The 17,189-nt window shown below is 40.5% G+C and overlaps 1 protein-coding gene across 1 annotated transcript in view; it reads right to left on the bottom strand.

The window, feature by feature from the left end:
• Positions 1-14,542, bottom strand: part of GLG1 (golgi glycoprotein 1) — a 149,028-nt gene extending 134,486 nt beyond the window's left edge. Inside the window, exon 1 of the mRNA XM_007462995.1 lies at positions 14,105-14,542. Within this exon, the coding sequence (XP_007463057.1) occupies positions 14,105-14,542 (438 nt within the window). The remainder of the gene's footprint in view (positions 1-14,104) is intronic.
• Positions 14,543-17,189: the final 2,647 nt, after the last annotated feature.

The raw sequence follows: 17,189 nt of genomic DNA, 5'->3' as shown, positions 1-17,189 counted from the left end.
AAAAAAGAACTTGTGGTTGGAGGACTTCCCTGCTGGTGCACTGGTTAAGAATCCGCCTGCCAATGCAGGGAACACGGGTTCGAGCCCTGGTCCAGGAAGATCCCACATGCCACGAAGCAACTAAGCCCATGAGCCACAACTACTGAAGCCCACGTGCCTAGAGCCCGTGCTCCACTACAAGAGAAGCCACCGCAATGAGAATTGAAAAGCCCGAGCACTGCAGTGAAGAGTAGCCCCCGCTCGCCACAACTAGAGAAAGCTCACATGCACCATCGAAGACCCAACGCAGTCAAAAGTAAAAAAAAAAAGTACTTGTGGTTGAATTTTATGGTATGTGAATTATATGGAAGGAAGGGTAATAAGGACTTAAAAAAAGAAAAAGCAGCAGGCAGGGTTTCTAATTCTCTTGTCTGCCTGAAAGCGGAAGACTCTAAAGCCCTAGGAAATAGGACCACAAGTTGGGAGGAACCAGGGTCTCCTGATCACCAGATGGCTGACAGTCTTCCACAACTTCTATTGCGCTAAGCCACTAGTAGTTTTGGGTTTGGTATGGCAGTTAGTTTTGCCCTAAATAATACATTAAGGAAATCTTTTATCTTCTAAGTTCGTGAAAGGCTTGGCTCAACCCAGTTACAAACAAGCTGACCTTGGCACAAAATGAAATTATACCTGTGGAACTCTCAAACTAAGATAGTTTAGTCAACATGAGCAGTGGGAAAAAAAAGGTCTTTACCTTAATTAAAAAAAAATAAGTTAAACGGGTAACACATACATACAGCTCAAATATTTTTTTAAAAAATCAAAAATATAGGGAATTCCCTGGTGGTCAGTGGTTAGGACTCAGCACTTCCACTGCCGTGGGCCTGGGTTCAATCCCTGGTTGGGGAACTATGATCCCACAAGCCACACGGCGCAGCCAAAAAGAAAAAAAATCAAAAGAATAGAGTGGAAAGTTTCCCACCCATTTTTATCCTCCATTCTGTACCATTCTGGAGCATTCTAATGCAAATACAAGCAAATATTAATAAATATTACTATTCTTATTTTTCCCCTTTCATTGTAAAAAAGGTAGTATACTATACAAAGCGGTAACTTTACTTTCTTTTTTTCTTTTTTTTTTTTTTTTTGCGGTATGCGGGCCTCTCACTGTTGTGGCCTCTCCCGTTGCGGAGCACAGGCTCCGGACACGCAGGCCCAGTGGCCATGGCTTACGGGCCCAGCCGCTCCGCGGCATGTGGGATCCTCCCGGACCGGGACATGAACCCACGTCCCCTGCATCGGCAGGCGGACTCTCAACCACTGCGCCACCAGGGAAGCCCCTACTTTCTTAATTTAGTCACAGATCTGGAGCTCTTTCCATACCTGACATAAAGAGTTTCTTTTCCACAGTAATACAATAGTTCATTGTATTGATGCACAATAAATTTATTTAATCACTTCCTTACTGAAAGGTGTTAGGTTGCTTCCAATTGTTTGCTATTACCAAAAAAAAAAAAAAAAAATTCAATTAAATACCTCCTACACACTGATAATACTGTTATGTATTAATTTTCAGAAGTAGGATTGTTAGCTCAAAAGATAGATATATACATTTGCAATTTTAATAAATAATGCTCAATCTCCTTTTCTAACAAATTCTTCTATTCATTTCCATTTGATAGGTCAGAAGTTAAACTTCAATGGATGGTGATTTCTACTTCTGCTCACAAAGGATTAATTACCACAGAAATTGCCCCCATAGTAATTAACTAGACAAAATATATGAAATAATTTTCAGTCACTGGACAACAGGCAGCATAAGCCTATGATCCCTGGAAGAAGTGAAACAATGTGAACCTGACGATCACCCCATCTTACTGCCAGGAGGTGGTTTCTAGGCTGCAGCACAGGGAGGAGGAACCCAAACAGACTCTAGTGTACTTGCTACAGAGGAGAGAAATCAAAGTTCAGGGGATCCAAGGCGGCCACAATTTGCAAGACAGAGAGAGTAATGGAAAGGAGAGCTGTACAAAGATCCCAGGAGATCTTCAGAGGGATCGCCCTGAGTCAAGTCCTATCCTATGTGTATGCAGTGGAAAATGAAACAATGAGAAGCAAATATGCCAAATAATTCTTGAAGCTCACAAGGCAGGGAGTAGTTCATTCCCACCAACCAGAAAGGAGAGACCTCACATAACTTGGGACATTGGGTAGAGTCCCAGAAGAGTCACATCTCAGCAGCAGAATTAAAGTAGACATAGACTAAAGGCTGCTCTGGACTTGCCCTAACAAAGTTTAAAAGCAAGCCTCAAAAGGATCAAACTGATCTCCACGTAACCTGTGTGCCAGACAAAATCTGACACTCTTTAAGAGAATTCGACCAAATTCAGCAAAGATGTAAAATGCACAATGACCAACACCCAATAAAAAAAAACACCACACATGCAAAGAAGTAGGAATGTGACCACCAGAAGAAAAATTAATCAGTGGAAAAAGACCAAGAAATGACAGATGATGGAATTAGCAGATGAGGACCTTTTTAAAACAGCTGTTACAAATGCATTCAAGGTTGTAAAGGAAAATATGAACATAACGAAGAGAGAAATGGAATATATATGTAAGATCCAAATCAAACTTCTACAGATGAAAAATAGAGTATCTAAAACAAAAGATATACTGGACAGATGGCACTAACAGCAGACTGGAAACCACAGAAGAAAAGACCTATGAACCTAAAACTACAGCAATAGTAATAATCCAAAATGAAACAGAGAGGAAAAAAAAAACCCAACCCCACTGTTGGTGGGGAGAGGAGGGTGAAGAAAAGAACCTCATGATTGTGAGACAATAGCAAGCAATTTAACCTGTGTAAGATTAGCACCCAGGAGAGGAGAACAGAAAAATTATTTTAAGAAATAGGGGCACACAGTATGTGTTCAAATATTGGTTGGCAGATTTAAATAAAAATGGACTATAAAAATACATTAAAAATATGAAAATATATCATTTATGTAAATGTGAAAATTATCAGAGAAGCAATGTGGTAACACGGAAAAACAGAGGCTTTAAATTTAAAAAGGCTTGAGTTGGCGTCTAAGCTCTGTTTCTTAATACTTACAAGGCTTGGCCAAATCACAATCCATCTGATTCTTGTGGTTTTTCTGCCTGTAAAATACAGCTGTTATCTGTCCTATCTACCATATACCATTATCAAGAACTGCAAATGAGATTAAAAGGGTTCCATAAACTAAATGTTAGCTAGCAACTTAACTCAGAGTAACTAAATATTTAGGGACAAGGTTGTTAGGTCAATACTCAATTTTTAAAAAGCAAGTATATTTGGTGAGTTCTTCCCTGACATTTATACCTGGTTCCACATTTCCCCTATTTTAAGAGAGGTAAGAAAAGTTTTTCAGAATACATTATTTTTTAAGAAACAAAACTCTCATGTCACCTTTTTTATGCCAAATAATCATCTTGCTTATTAATTAACCCCTACAGTGAGTGCTCAGTAAATATTTCACAAATTAATGAGTAAAAATATAAAACAATCTACAATGGTACTCTTCTTTTGGTCCTAGGGGCAGATAAACCAAATGAGAAGCTGGGAAAAAAATTTCAGGAAGACTCCCAAGGTGAAAGCCCTACACTAAAATGACTAAATTTCTCCTGTCTCTAGAGTTTAAGATGATACAAAAGGAAACAATGATATTGCTACAGAAGCATATACTGCTTACTCAAAATCTGAGCAAGATGAACAACAGACTGAACCATATGAAACTGCTTTTTATAAATCAAATATGATCAAATATTAGAATTCTTATGGTTCTGTCTGCTAGTAAAAACAAGCCAGAAAACAATGCTTAAAGGAGAACTGGTAGGGGGTAGGGGCAGTGGACTGTGCAAAGGGAAAGGTAATGAGCAACAGTCTGGGGCAGAAACTTCTCAAATCACTGAATATAAAATCTTTGCCAACAAAATATTTACATAAAAACTCAACAGCTGTAACTGGCACTCTCTGGAAGCCAATACCATTAAACGACTTGGGGGAAAGGTAGTGATCAGTAGGATATCATGTAGGAAGCTAGTGGGAAGCAGAGCTGGAGAATGGAGAAGCAGCCTGAGACCATGGGCTAAAGAATGTGAATTTGTTTCCAAAAGAGGAAAGGAACCATACCAATCTCATCTGACTTCCGCTTTCACTGCTCTAATTTCTCCTGTTTTAGATGATACTTAAAAGTTGAAAATCAATATACAATTGTATAAATTCTTGAAACTTCTTATAATGATTTAAAAGAAAACCAACAACTCTACACACTAAAAGCTTTTATCTATACACACGTCAGCGTTTTAATAAGAGATTGTGGATTTTTTTTTGCCACACCATGTGGCATGTGGGATCTTAGTTCGACCAGGGATTGAACCTGTGCCCCTGCATTGGGAGCGCGGAGTCTTAACCACTGGACCCCAGGGAAGTCCCGAGATTGTGGAATTTTGTCTATTTCAAAATTATTCAAAACTAACTCTACTACCTAATTACCTCAGAAAGAAGGCTTACATACTGAGAATATTTTGTGCTGTCCTTAATGTATGATTAATTTATGTATTTATATCTCAATATAGACTGTTTCATAGGCCAGAAGATGTTCCCACCTTAGCAACATAAAAGTCCTTACATTTTACTTTCCCTCTGAAAAGTTGCCAACTTTCAGGAAAATTTAAGTGATTTTTATATTATCTGGTTTTACAAAGGGCAAAAAGATAACAATCAATGCCTTCTGTTTCTCAGCTAATAAAAGTTACTTAGTCATTCCATTCTACAGAGGGAGGATGTTTTAAGCAACACAGTCTTCAGAAATAGAAGAACTAATTTTTTTTCCTCTTATATCAAAGAACAGAGATTTCCTTTGTCTGATAGGCAGTATATTCCAAATTTAGGCATCATTTAGGCCAAGAGAATGAAAGAACATTTGGTAGAACTGAATTGCTTTACCCAGAGAATTAAGTCCTTTGCACTCCACAACCTCAAAGTGTACACATTTTAAATACCTGGTAAAGACTCTATAAAAAGTTTTTTTTAAAATACTACCTTTATTATTTGTTTTTTAATAATTATTTATTTATTTATTTTTATTTTTGGCTGCCTTGGGTCTTTGTTGCTGCGCGCGGGCTTTTCTCTAGTTGCAGTGAGCGGGGGCTACTCTTCGCGGTTCCCGGGCTTCTCATTGGGTGGCTTCTCTTGTTGCAGAGTACAGGCTCTAGGCACGCGGACTTCAGTAGCTGTGGCACTCGGGCTCAGTAGTTGCAGTGCATGGGCTTAGTTGCTCTGCAACATGTAGGATCTTCCCGGACCAGGGCTCAAACCCATGTCCCCTGCACTGGCAAGCGGATTCTTAACCACTGCACCACCAGGGAAGTCCTATAAAAAGTTTTTGACCTTACTACTCTTCAGGTAAGTTCAACTACAGCTTTCTTGAAGAAGTCTTGGAAGGATTATAATAAAAGGTGTGGCACATTACAATTTACTTCAGATTTCTCTTAAGAAGGTGAACATAAAGCCATATCTTGAAGGACGTCATCTGCAACAACAAAGGGCAGAAAGACCACTGATGGGCAAGTGCAATTTGATGGATGCCCTATATATTTAAATGTTTTTCATCCTCTTCATAACCCTGTGGGAGTGGTTTCATACCTCAATTTTACACATAAGAAAAGTGAAGGCTGAAGAGATAAATCTGTCCAAGGGCACAATAAGTGTTAAGTGAGCTAGGATTTGAATCCAGGACTGCAGTTCCAGAGCCCACTCTTTTACCACTCACCACACTGCTCCTCCTATGATGAGCTCCACATGACTATAGAACCTTATCTCTGCTGATTATTTCATGTGCAACAAGTATGCGCAGTAGATGGCATTAATTAACAAATGGCAGACTTTGTGCATGATTAAAACTCTCCATTACATTCCCTTCTCACTCCTTGAAGTTTTTGTTCACTTTATGTTGTTTATCACATTACGGAGCTGATTTGGCCAGCGTAGGAACTTTGGGAATTCTGTTAAGTGACTTGCAGTCTGTCTTTCTACGTTAACTTAAGTTACAAATGAAACCTTCCTAGACATCAGAGCATTTTCTTTAAACATGATTTTTTTCTTTCATTTTTTTTGGTAACTCTGCATTTGAATTGATTTATAACATACACACATTCTCCTGGTTAATTTCTCTCACATATCATTTCACTTCACTGTTTATCTTCCTTATGATTTTAACTATACATCACATTTGTTATTTTTTTTTTAAAGGAACACAAAAATGTTTTAAGAGTTTGTTCTTTGTTCTATTTTACAAGGATACAGATCCAGGAATTCAACCAAGTACCCATTTTCACTATGACTCCCCCTGTATAGAGTTATAATGTTATTCAAGGCTTCAACAGGAGAATTTATAGGTACTGTAAACACCATGCAGTCGATCTAACATAATATTCTAATTTCAGTAAAATTATTAAAACTGAATGAAAATAAATGTCTGGTTCTCCTAATTCATTGTTTTTAGAATCCAGTCCACACTCTTGTTCCTCCACACTCCAGTTTAATGCAGATACAAGGGTTAGTACCGGCACAGTTCTGAGGGCCATCACTTGACATTCTTTCTTAAGTTTTAAATATATCTAACTCAATCAAATAAAGATGAGTCACTTACTGGCTTCCAGTTTTATGAGTACAGCTCCTCTTAATCTGAAGGAGCTACTGTACCCCTTTACAACTCATAAAGTTGGCATGAGAAAAATAACATCCACCTATTAACCAGGCATTTTAAGGTGGCTAAATTAAGAATTTCATGATATGAATATCGATTTAAGACTGAAAAGCAGTGAAGAGTTTTTTTCTGATTCTCCCAACCATTTCCTCTACCATATGCACATATCATTTAATTTATCCTTCTCTTATGGTACTTACTACTTTGTAACTTGTATTATAGTTTTAATAAAGATACCTTTTTCTTCTTCCAGATCAGTGCTGTCCAACAGACATATAATGGAAGCCACATATATTATTTTATGTCTTCTAGTAGTCACATTAAAAAATAAAAGGTAAAACTGGCTTTAATAATGTTTTTAACCCAATATATCCAAAATATTATCATTCAAACATGTAATCAATATAAAAACTGAGACGGGAATTCCCTGGCAGTACAGTGGTTGGGACTCTGTGCTTTCACTGTTGAGGTCCCGGTTTCGATTGCTGGTGGGGGAACTAGGATCCTGCAAGCTGTGCAGCGCACCCCTGCCCCCCCCAAAAATTGAGATAGTTTACCTTCCTGTGTGTTCTAAGTCTTTAAAATCAAGTGTGCATTTTACACTTACAGCACATCTCAACTCAGAGTACTCATATTTCAACTGCTCAGTAGCAACATATATAGCTGGTGACTACCACAGGCATAGGGGGAGGGGGAATGAGCCATTTTACAGTTGGACAGACTTGCTTTCAAATATCAATTCCACTACTTACTGGCCCTGAGGGAGTTCCCTCATTTAAAAAATAGTAATAATTAAAATAATACTAATGATATATCTCTCATAGGATTAAATGAGATATAACACCTAGAGAACATCTGGTCCCTTAGGGCAGTGCACACAAAAAGCCCTCGATAAATGCTAGCTATTATCAATATTTGTAACCTTTAACACTAAGCACAGTGTCTTGTACACAGTATGTATTCAATAAATGTTTGCTGAAGGAAGAAAAATTAATTTGCATGACATCCTACAAGCCATTTTAACTGCTTCTTTTTAAAATACTACATACATTTCTCATATAAGCAGGAGAAGTTTTTTGGGAGGATTGCTGCTGATGAAATTTGTTTTGAATACATTAGGAGAAATGTATCATCTTATCTCTTGGACTGATCGAGTATTTTATTTTCTTCCAAAGAGCAATGAAATTTTTCAGCAACTATATACTGTAAAGCAGTCTTATCAAGAGGCTTCTTAAAAAGTTCCTTCCATAAGTGACAGTGCTATTTTACAGGTAACTCATTTATCTGTGGGAATATTTTTATCTCAGGGATAAAAACACATCCCATTTCTGGGCTTTACTTGGAGAACAAGACAGTGGTGTATGCAAGACCCTTTTATAATATGGATTCTGAAAAAATTCTCAAACTCTCTACTTCAGTACAGTCAGTACAGCCCCCTTAATTTCTCAAAGCATCTTCCCTTTTCACTTGTGCTTATGATTCCCTTGCAATGTTTTGTATTTCTACAGATGACAATCACAAAGTACCAGAGCTGGAAGGATCTTAAGCGATAATCCAGTCTTAGAATTTTCCAAAGCATGTACCATAGGTGGTAAGCAAGATGATTTCTGGTGATATGTGTTAGTACTGCCTACTTTAATGGTGACATATTTTGTTTAACATAAAAAAGAAAAATGTAACTAGCACATCAAACTCAAGAACTCATGTATATCTTCACTTACAACAGGACTAAACTGTCCCTACTTAAGGGTAAAAAAAAAGTGATAAGATTTTTAAGCCAAGAGTAGCAGAGCGGAGTTCCATCCAAGTCTACATCCTAATTTTGTGTCTTTTCATTGCCCTAAAGAATTTACTGTCTGTGTGACACCAAGTGATGAACACTCTCTTATATAACTGTTTCTTGATCACAATCCCATTTATGAAACCAAGTGTAAGGAATGGTAGTGTCTTAAAGTACTAGTGTTCTTCCACAATGATAAGTGCATAATAGGAGATCAATAATGCCTTGAGGGGCTTCCCTGGTGGCGCAGTGGTTGAGAGTCCGCCTGCCGATGCAGGGGACGCGGGTTCGTACCCCAGTCCGGGAAGATCCCACATGCCGCGGGGCGGCTGGGCTCGTGAGCCGTGGCCACTGGGCCTGCGCGTCCGGAACCTGTGCTCCGCAACGGGAGAGGCCACAACAGTGAGAGGCCCGCGTATCGCAAAAAAAATAAATAAATAAGCCTTGATTATGTGGTTAGACTGCTTCCAACCACTGAGAGTCAGCATAGGAGGAAATTCCATATTGGCTCAAACAAAACAATCATGATGTATCCTAAAGCCAAACGATGTTTGGATTAACTGCTGTTTGCATTATTCATTTCACTATTTCACCTGTGAATGAATAAGGAACCAGGAGATGTCACACATATAAATCCTAGAAACTATAAAATACATACATACAGAGAATATACACAGGAAACAACTCATAAAGGTTAAATAATAGGAATCTTAGAAATTGTAAATTGTACTATTTCCTAAACCTCTCATTTAACACATGAGGAAACTGAGACTCGAGTGGTAAACTGACTTGCTCACAGTCATAGAATTAGTTACTGGCAGTGCCAGCTCTAGTCCTAGTTTACTCTTTGTGGTGTTCCATTGATTCAATACAAATAGTAGGGGAATATATCTAAATTCTTCCATTATACCAGTACAAATTCTGCTTAAGGTGAGATGGGATCTGAAAATCTTTTCATGAAGCAGAAACTCTACTTGTAATGGACTCAGACTAGTAATTAAATTAGCTTTGTCTAATAATGCCAGTCTGTCCACCTGAGAAATCGACAATAGTCCAATGCAAAGATGCTGCTCCTACCCAGCTGTTCTTTTTTTTTTTTTTTAATTTAATTAATTAATTTATTTATGGCTGTGTTGGTTCTTCATTTCTGTGTGAGGGCTTTCTCTAGTTGCAGCAAGCGGGGGGCCATTCTTCATTGCAGTGCGCCGACCTCTCACTATCGCGGCCTCTCGTTGCAGAGCACAGGCTCCAGACGTGCAGGCTCAGTAATTGTGGCTCACGGGGCCAGTTGCTCCGCGGCATGGGGGATCCTCCCAGACCAGGGCTCGAACCTGTGTCCCCTGCATTGGCAGGCAGATTCTCAACCACTGCGCCACCAGGGAAGCCCCCAGCTGTTCTTGGTAGTGAAGAAAAGAAGAGTCTAATTGCAGGTGACTCTTCTCCTTTTGTGTGCGCTTATGAACCCCTGGCGTTCTCAACAGCCACATACTAATTTCCCTAGCTGCAACCATCCATGGCAGATTAGAAAGAATACAATCTTTGAAGTCAAAGAGAACTTGCTGAATACCACCCCTACAACTTAGGATATAACACTGGACAAATTACTTCATCTCTCTGAGCCTGTTTCTCAACTAAGATAATAACACTATTCACCTCAAAGGATAAATGAGATAATACAGACATTATGGCATACTATCTTAGGATACGTACAGTTAAGAGAAAGGCTAAGAATAGAATAAAATGTTCACCTATGAGTTTGAAAGTAAGTTTACAGTCTGTAATGTTGAAATATTAATTCCTGTTCAATATGTAAAATAGTCCATCTTAAATAAATATTTACAAAGCATTCACTCTGTGCATAGTTTAGAGATAGTGGTCACAAATTTATAACCTGAAAGTGATATATCAAGACAAGGTACCAAGAAATTCAGAAAAAATACTCACAATGCTTTCAAATACTAAAAAATAACAATTAGATTCTGGTTTTTTTTTTAAAGTCCTTATCAGAGACTCACATTGAAGTATTTATAACAGAAATGACAGTGTTTGGAACTTGCTTTAAAATATCCATTCTCCCAACCCCCGTGATTTAAAAAAAAAAAAAATGAGGATAGCTGAAGCTGGGTGATGCATATGTGGGGAATCATCATACCATTCTATTTGTGTTTATGTTTGAAATTTTCCATATTAGAAAGTTTTTTGTTTCTTTTTTTAAAATCAAACAAACAAAAAAAAACAACCTAAGAAAAACTATGCACATCACTAATAAACTTCTAAAGAACCAACATGTCCATCTGCAACTTCTAAACACAAGATACTATTGGTTGGGACTTCCCTGGTGGCACAGTGGTTAAGAATCTGCCTGCCAATGCAGGGGACACAGGTTTGAGCCCTGGTCCAGGAAGATCCCACATGCCGCGGAGCAACTAAGCCCGTGTGCCACAACTACTGAGCACACCGCGCGCCTAAAGCCCGTGTTCTGCAACAACAGAAGCCACCACAATGAGACGTCCGTGCACCGCAACGAAGAGTAGCCCCCGCTCGCCGCAACCAGAGAAAGCCCGCATGCAGCAACGAACACCCAACACAGCCAAAAATAAATAAATAAATCTATTAAAAAAAAAAAAAGAAAAAGATACTGTTGGTCATTTCAGCCAAAAATATATAAACTATTTTAAAATTACTCTCAACATAAAGCATATCTTATTTCTTTATCAAATACTAGACAGTAATACTTTTGGTATTACTTCTCCTCCACCTGGTAGAACAGCCCAGGATGTATTTTTCCTTTTTACCCTTATACTTTCTAGTTATATATTCTTATGACTAGAACTACTACTAACTACATATACGTACACACACACGTAACCAGGACTACTATCCATCATTACTGCTAATATACCCACTATGTAACAGGGGACCCGCTGGGTATACTTCACCTTTTAAAAAGTATGACTCAGCTGACAGGGTTAAAAAAAGAATCCCCCACAACATACAGCCTTAAAATAGTGGCCAAAAGGAGAAAAAGCTGTGAACTAATCTTAGTCTATGTGCAGTTTTAATATAGTTCACACATAAAATTTTAATTTGGTGGCATACGATGCATTAGACAAACGGAAAGTATCCGCTGAAATTATTTAAAGGTAAGTATAAATACCTTCAAATAGATTCTCTAAGTGAATTAGTATATAACTTTGAACACTAAAGAGAAACTTAAAATATCTGAACTTAAGACTTAACCTACCCACGTTGTTTCAAAATAAAAATGTGGTTTACTATACTACCATTTAAATACTCACATGCTTTGCCTTTTCATAATTCTAATAGCAAGAACACAGAGAACAATCTTCCCTAAAGATGTATCCAAAAGGATAAAGAAGCACAAATGTCTACTTTCCTATCAAACTGTCCTACTTATCAAAAAGCACATACAAAACATATTCCACACTTTCACTTCAAATGTGCCTAGCTAGTTTACGTTTTTAATCGTTATGCTCTTTCAAACACATAATTGAGATTTAACTAATTCTCTAAGCGGAATAAAATTTCTTTTTGCTGTCTTTAAAGGAAAAAAAGAAGATATATTCCTAAAGAATATACACAGGTGTTCATGATACTATTCTTTCAATTTTTATGTATATAAAATTGGAGGAAAATTAATTAAATTGGAAATTTGGAAACCCCTGCCCCCCCCAAACCCCCTCTTCCAATTTACATGACACCTTTTCTTTCTCTAGAGCATAATCCGGGCTCCATTAGCTTACTCACCTTCAATCAGTCAACACTATTCACTGAGTCTCAGCACTGAATTAGGTACTCTGAAAAGTTACAAAGGAAATACAGGACCTAGTAACTACCTTCAAAGAGTTTAAATCCCTATAAAGGAAGAAAAATGTAGTTACCAAAAGAATACCCTTGCTGAGAATCTTACAGTCAAAGGTGGAACAGGGACTACATTTTCAGGCCAGGATCTTTACACTAACTAATGCAAGAAAGATAGTACCTACCAAATTAAACAGACTCCAAAAGTGGTCAAAGCTAAGTTATTTACAGATTATATATGCTGCTACACACTTCTACATGCATGACAAAGGAAGACTGCTCCTGTGAGTGACTGTTTCCAAATGTCCCTAATGCATGTAAAGAGACATGTACTCCTTGAATGGGCCACTTTTTGCCACTTTCCCTAAAAACATCCTGTTTCTACCACAAACTGCTTAACCAAATGATTGGTCTTCAATATTAGGATCCTAGTTTGAGAGAACAGCATCTATTATATATCCTCGAAGGCCAAATAGAAAATTTCAAGAAGCTTGACAGAGTTAAGAATCATAGCTGTTATCGACTAGAGGAGTAGTTGAAGAATAAAGAATAACAAGGGATTATCTTCCTAGTTTTCAAGTTGTAGATAAGTCATCTAAGGCCCCACATTTCTAGTGGCTCTAGAAATTTCCCTTCTCGCTGTCTCCTGAGCATGTATATCTTTTCCTCCTGTGAATTACTCTGCGTGGAATACCAGAGCAAATATCACAGGGGGATGAGGAGGGAAAAAAACTGCCAAGACTAGCATTTTTCAACAACCCAGTGGTTTTCCTATGACCATGAACATCTTAGAAAATTCTCTTAACAATTTCCCAAATAAAATTGTATCCAGCGGTGGCTTCATTCTACCTGTCAACCTTTGGGCCTAATTCTACATACCTAAACCTTAAAAAAAAAAGTATCCCTACCAGATTTGCTCCCAAACTTTGGTAACTGTCAAAAATGCACTTATGTCTGCAGCATTAAATCCAGAGAAGAAATTCTCTGTTACTTAACTGAATCACATCAAACAACATCAAACCTAGACTGCATTAAAAGGTACTGTTAAAATCATATTCAGACGTCAGAAGGGCAAAGACCCCACAATCCATCTTCAAATACTGCCCCAACTTTTCAAGCTCTGGGACTCTAAATCACTTGGAGTAATAGCTTACACTTGAGATTCATTACAAATTGACCAAAAGAAATGAAGAAGAAGAAGGGAAAGAAAAGCATATATTACTTTCAGCAGCTGGTAAATAATAGGAGTTTTTGAATTACAGTAAAGACAGTAAATTCGGTTGCTGTCTACAATACACATCAGAATAGAACCAGTTACCTAAACAAACATTATCTACTGCCAATAAACAGCACGGCATTCTTTAACAGCTGAAGTACGCCAACCATTTTTCATGTTTAAAAGGGTCGCTACAAATTATCCAAGTCGAAACGGATGGCAAAATCCTAAACAGGTTTTCACCGAGGAGCCACCGCGCTCAGAGCATCACACAAAAGACCGGAGCAAATATAAACACGCTCTGGGCCTTCGCCGACTGCAGCCGGGAGCTGGGGTCTGCGTCCCAGACCCCCGCACCCAGAGGTAATGAAAGGTGGGGGTGGGGTCCCCTTCTTGGAATGCGCCGGGGAGCAAGGGGCAGAGAGGGAAGGAGCGAGCGCAGCTCAGAGGAAGCGAGAGAAGCAGCAGACCATCGTCAGCGGCTTCCAAGGCCGGCGACACCCTCGGGCCCGCAGCAGGCCTGGACCTCCCGGCCCCGTCCTGCCTCCTCACCTCCCTCACGTCCTGCAAGCACTCCAGCACCGCCAGGTTGTTGCTCCAGGTATGCTTGGGACACACACGGGTCACGTCCTCCCTGCAGGACTCTTCCTCCGCCAGCTTCCAGCCCCCGCCAGCCCCGCCAGGCCCTGATCCGCCCCGCCGGGCCGGAGACCCACCCGCCGGGAAAGGCGGCTGCGGCTGCTGAGGCGGTTGTTGCTGCTGCGGCTGCTGCTGCTGCTGGAACTGAGATGACTGAGGCAGCTGGAGCTGACCCCCTAGAGCGCCGCCTCCAGGCTGCCCTCCGAGGGGCAGAAGGTTGGCCCCCGGGCCCTGGCCTGGGCTGTGGCCTCCCTGGCCCTGGAGTTTGTCGGCCCCGGCCGCCGCGAGCAGCAGTAGGTGCAGCGCCGCCGCCAAGCGGAACATCCTCCGTACACGTCCACACGCCGCCATCTTGAGTCCGCGGCGAGCTCGACGCACCCGCCGGCGCGGCGTATTTAAATGAGGGGGCGGGGAGTCGGGCGGGGCCCGGCGGGGTCCGTCCGATCCCTTCTCCTGCCGGCCCAGACCCGCCAGCTGGGAGCAAATTCCGGGAGTGGCCGAGCTCCGAATGGCCCACGCCCCGGACCTCGGCGGGCGGGAAAGCTGCGCTCTTTGCCGGAGGCGTTCCTGGTGCTCCTTAAGATATCTGGGTAGGGCAGCTTTGCCTAATTCCCTTGGTTGTCGTCACAGAAAAATAAAAAAGGATTGGGATTGCCACAACCAAGATGGCCGGTAGAGTATGTCATCCGTTCAATGAGAAAAAAACTTTATGTGTAGAGGTGAACTTTACACGATCAGGTGTATTCCGGCATCTAAGAACCTCCTTCTTGCATTTCTCCTTGCTTCCTTCCACCGGCCCCAAAAGCCTCTCTTACCCAGAAAAGGAGGCAGCATTGAATCAGGGTTAGGAGCACTGGTTCCAGAATAAGAAAAGAGCCTGTTATAATCCTTGCTCTTCGGCAGACTAGGCAAGTCCTTTAACTTCTCTGACCCTCATTTTTCTAGTCTGAGAAAGGAAAGGAGGAGCTCTAATGTATAATTGTGAAGATTAGAAATAATAAAGTGCCTGGCCCACAATAGGGAATTCAAAAAGTTATAGCCAGTATTATGAATAAACTGGGAAGCCCTTTGCATGTGAGGCAGATTTTAAGCCAGAATTTAAACTCATGTTTCAAGGAGGGAAAGAAAATAACAAAACATGTCTTTGAGGCCTCAGGTTAAGTCTGTGCCTCATAACTGTCTTGCTGACCTGCATGCAGCATCTTCAGCAAGCACTATAGGCAGGGATGGTTGTTTCACTTAACACCAGTGTCCCCTCCTTTTCCATAGGAGAGATGTTATCTTCCTAAAGCATCTTCACATCTATTGTGTCATCTGAGCCATGCATCAGGCCTGAGTTGGGTTCTCACTCACCTGAAGAATGGCAGAGATGGTAACAGTTCTGCACAGCAGGGTTAAATGTCCTGCCCAGGATGAACTTTGCCAGCCTGGGACCAGAACCCCTGGCCTCTCACTTGGCGTGGTGCACTTTTATCCCACTCTGCCAGTATACCATGTTGGGGAGTGAGGGCAGCTTGGGACATGTGATTCCCACTGGTCATCCATGTTCAAAAATGCAGCTTCTGCTGTCCTGACCCACAAATGGGCAGTGAAGACCAGACATAACTAGAACCTGAGAGGTTGGGTGGGGGCTCATGGGCCTCATAAAGGAACCCCTGAAACTGAGAATATTTTAGGGGTACAAACTGCCCACTGTGGCTGACACAGGCCTCTATCTCTAGGAATGAGGACATGTTGACATCTCTACCAAAACTCACTCCTGCTACTGCCATAATGTGGTGCTAAGGCTGCTGCCAGCCTTGAGCATTGACCAAGACAGCCCAGGGTAGAACAGATAAATTACATGTTCCTTAACAGATATGTGGCATAGGTAAATCTCAGACCTGAAGTTCTTGAAAAGTCACTTAGGGTCATTACTTTTTTTAATTGTTTAATTAATTAATTTTTTTTGGCCATGCCACGCAGCTTGTGTGATCTTAGTTCTCCGACTAGGGATTGAACCCAGGCCCTCGGCAGTGAAAGCACAGGGTCCTAACCACTGGATAAGGGTCATTAATTTTCAATGATGGGTCTCTATGTGCACAGACAACAAGTAGGAGTTTATTTTTTAAGCCAGTTTAAGGCCAGAAATTGACAATCCGCTAAGAGAAGCCAGCAGTTGCCCATCTCACAGCCTGCAGTGAGGAAACCCTGGACCCGGCCACAGACTGCCTCTGGAGATAGGGACGAGTATATGTGCCTATCCTGAAATCACAGTGACCAACAAGCAAGAAACTGAGAGAAATCTGGGAACCTGGCCAGCTCAGGCTATGTCAGGCAAGTCAGACTTTACAGAAAGCACAAACCCACAGGCCAGTGGGAAGAGGGTTGACCTGACCTGGGTCGCCTGGACTCAGTGACTTTTCAATAAAAACAGACTGTCTCTATCACAAACTAGGAATTCATTTTACCCTTTACTGTCCCATTTGTTTCTTGATCCTCACTTCCGTAACTCATCCAATAGATATGTGTTGAGCATTTTTTTAAAATAATGTCACGCATTATATGAGAGATAAACAATAAGATAGTGAATAAAGAGCAAGATAATTTCAGATAGTATAAGTACTATGGAGAAAATAAAAGATAGGGACTTCGCTGGTGGTCCAGTGGCTAAGACTCTGCACTCCCAATTCAGGGGGCCCGGGTTCGATCCCTGGTTAGGGAACTAGATCCTACATGCCACAATAAGAGTTTGCATGCTGCAACTAAAGATCTCACATGCTGCAGCGAAGATCCCACATGCCACAACTAAGACCTGGCACAGCCAAATAAATAAATAAATATTTTTTTTAAAAAAAGAAAGAAAGAAAAGATAAATGGGATGACTGGGGTGGGGAGGAGATTCTATATAAAGGCAGCTAGTAATCATTGAGTTAAGAGTGAATTGGCATAAATTTGTAAAAAAAAAAAAAAAAAGGGAGGGGCAGATCTAAAGATACTTAGTCTGTTCAGACTTCTG

This window comes from Lipotes vexillifer, unplaced genomic scaffold (genome assembly GCF_000442215.2).
Source record: "Lipotes vexillifer unplaced genomic scaffold, Lipotes_vexillifer_v1.1 scaffold70, whole genome shotgun sequence".
In the NCBI taxonomy this organism is placed as follows: domain Eukaryota; kingdom Metazoa; phylum Chordata; class Mammalia; order Artiodactyla; family Lipotidae; genus Lipotes; species Lipotes vexillifer.
Note: the sequence above shows the minus strand (reverse complement) of the source record. Positions and strands in the feature narration are given on the sequence as shown.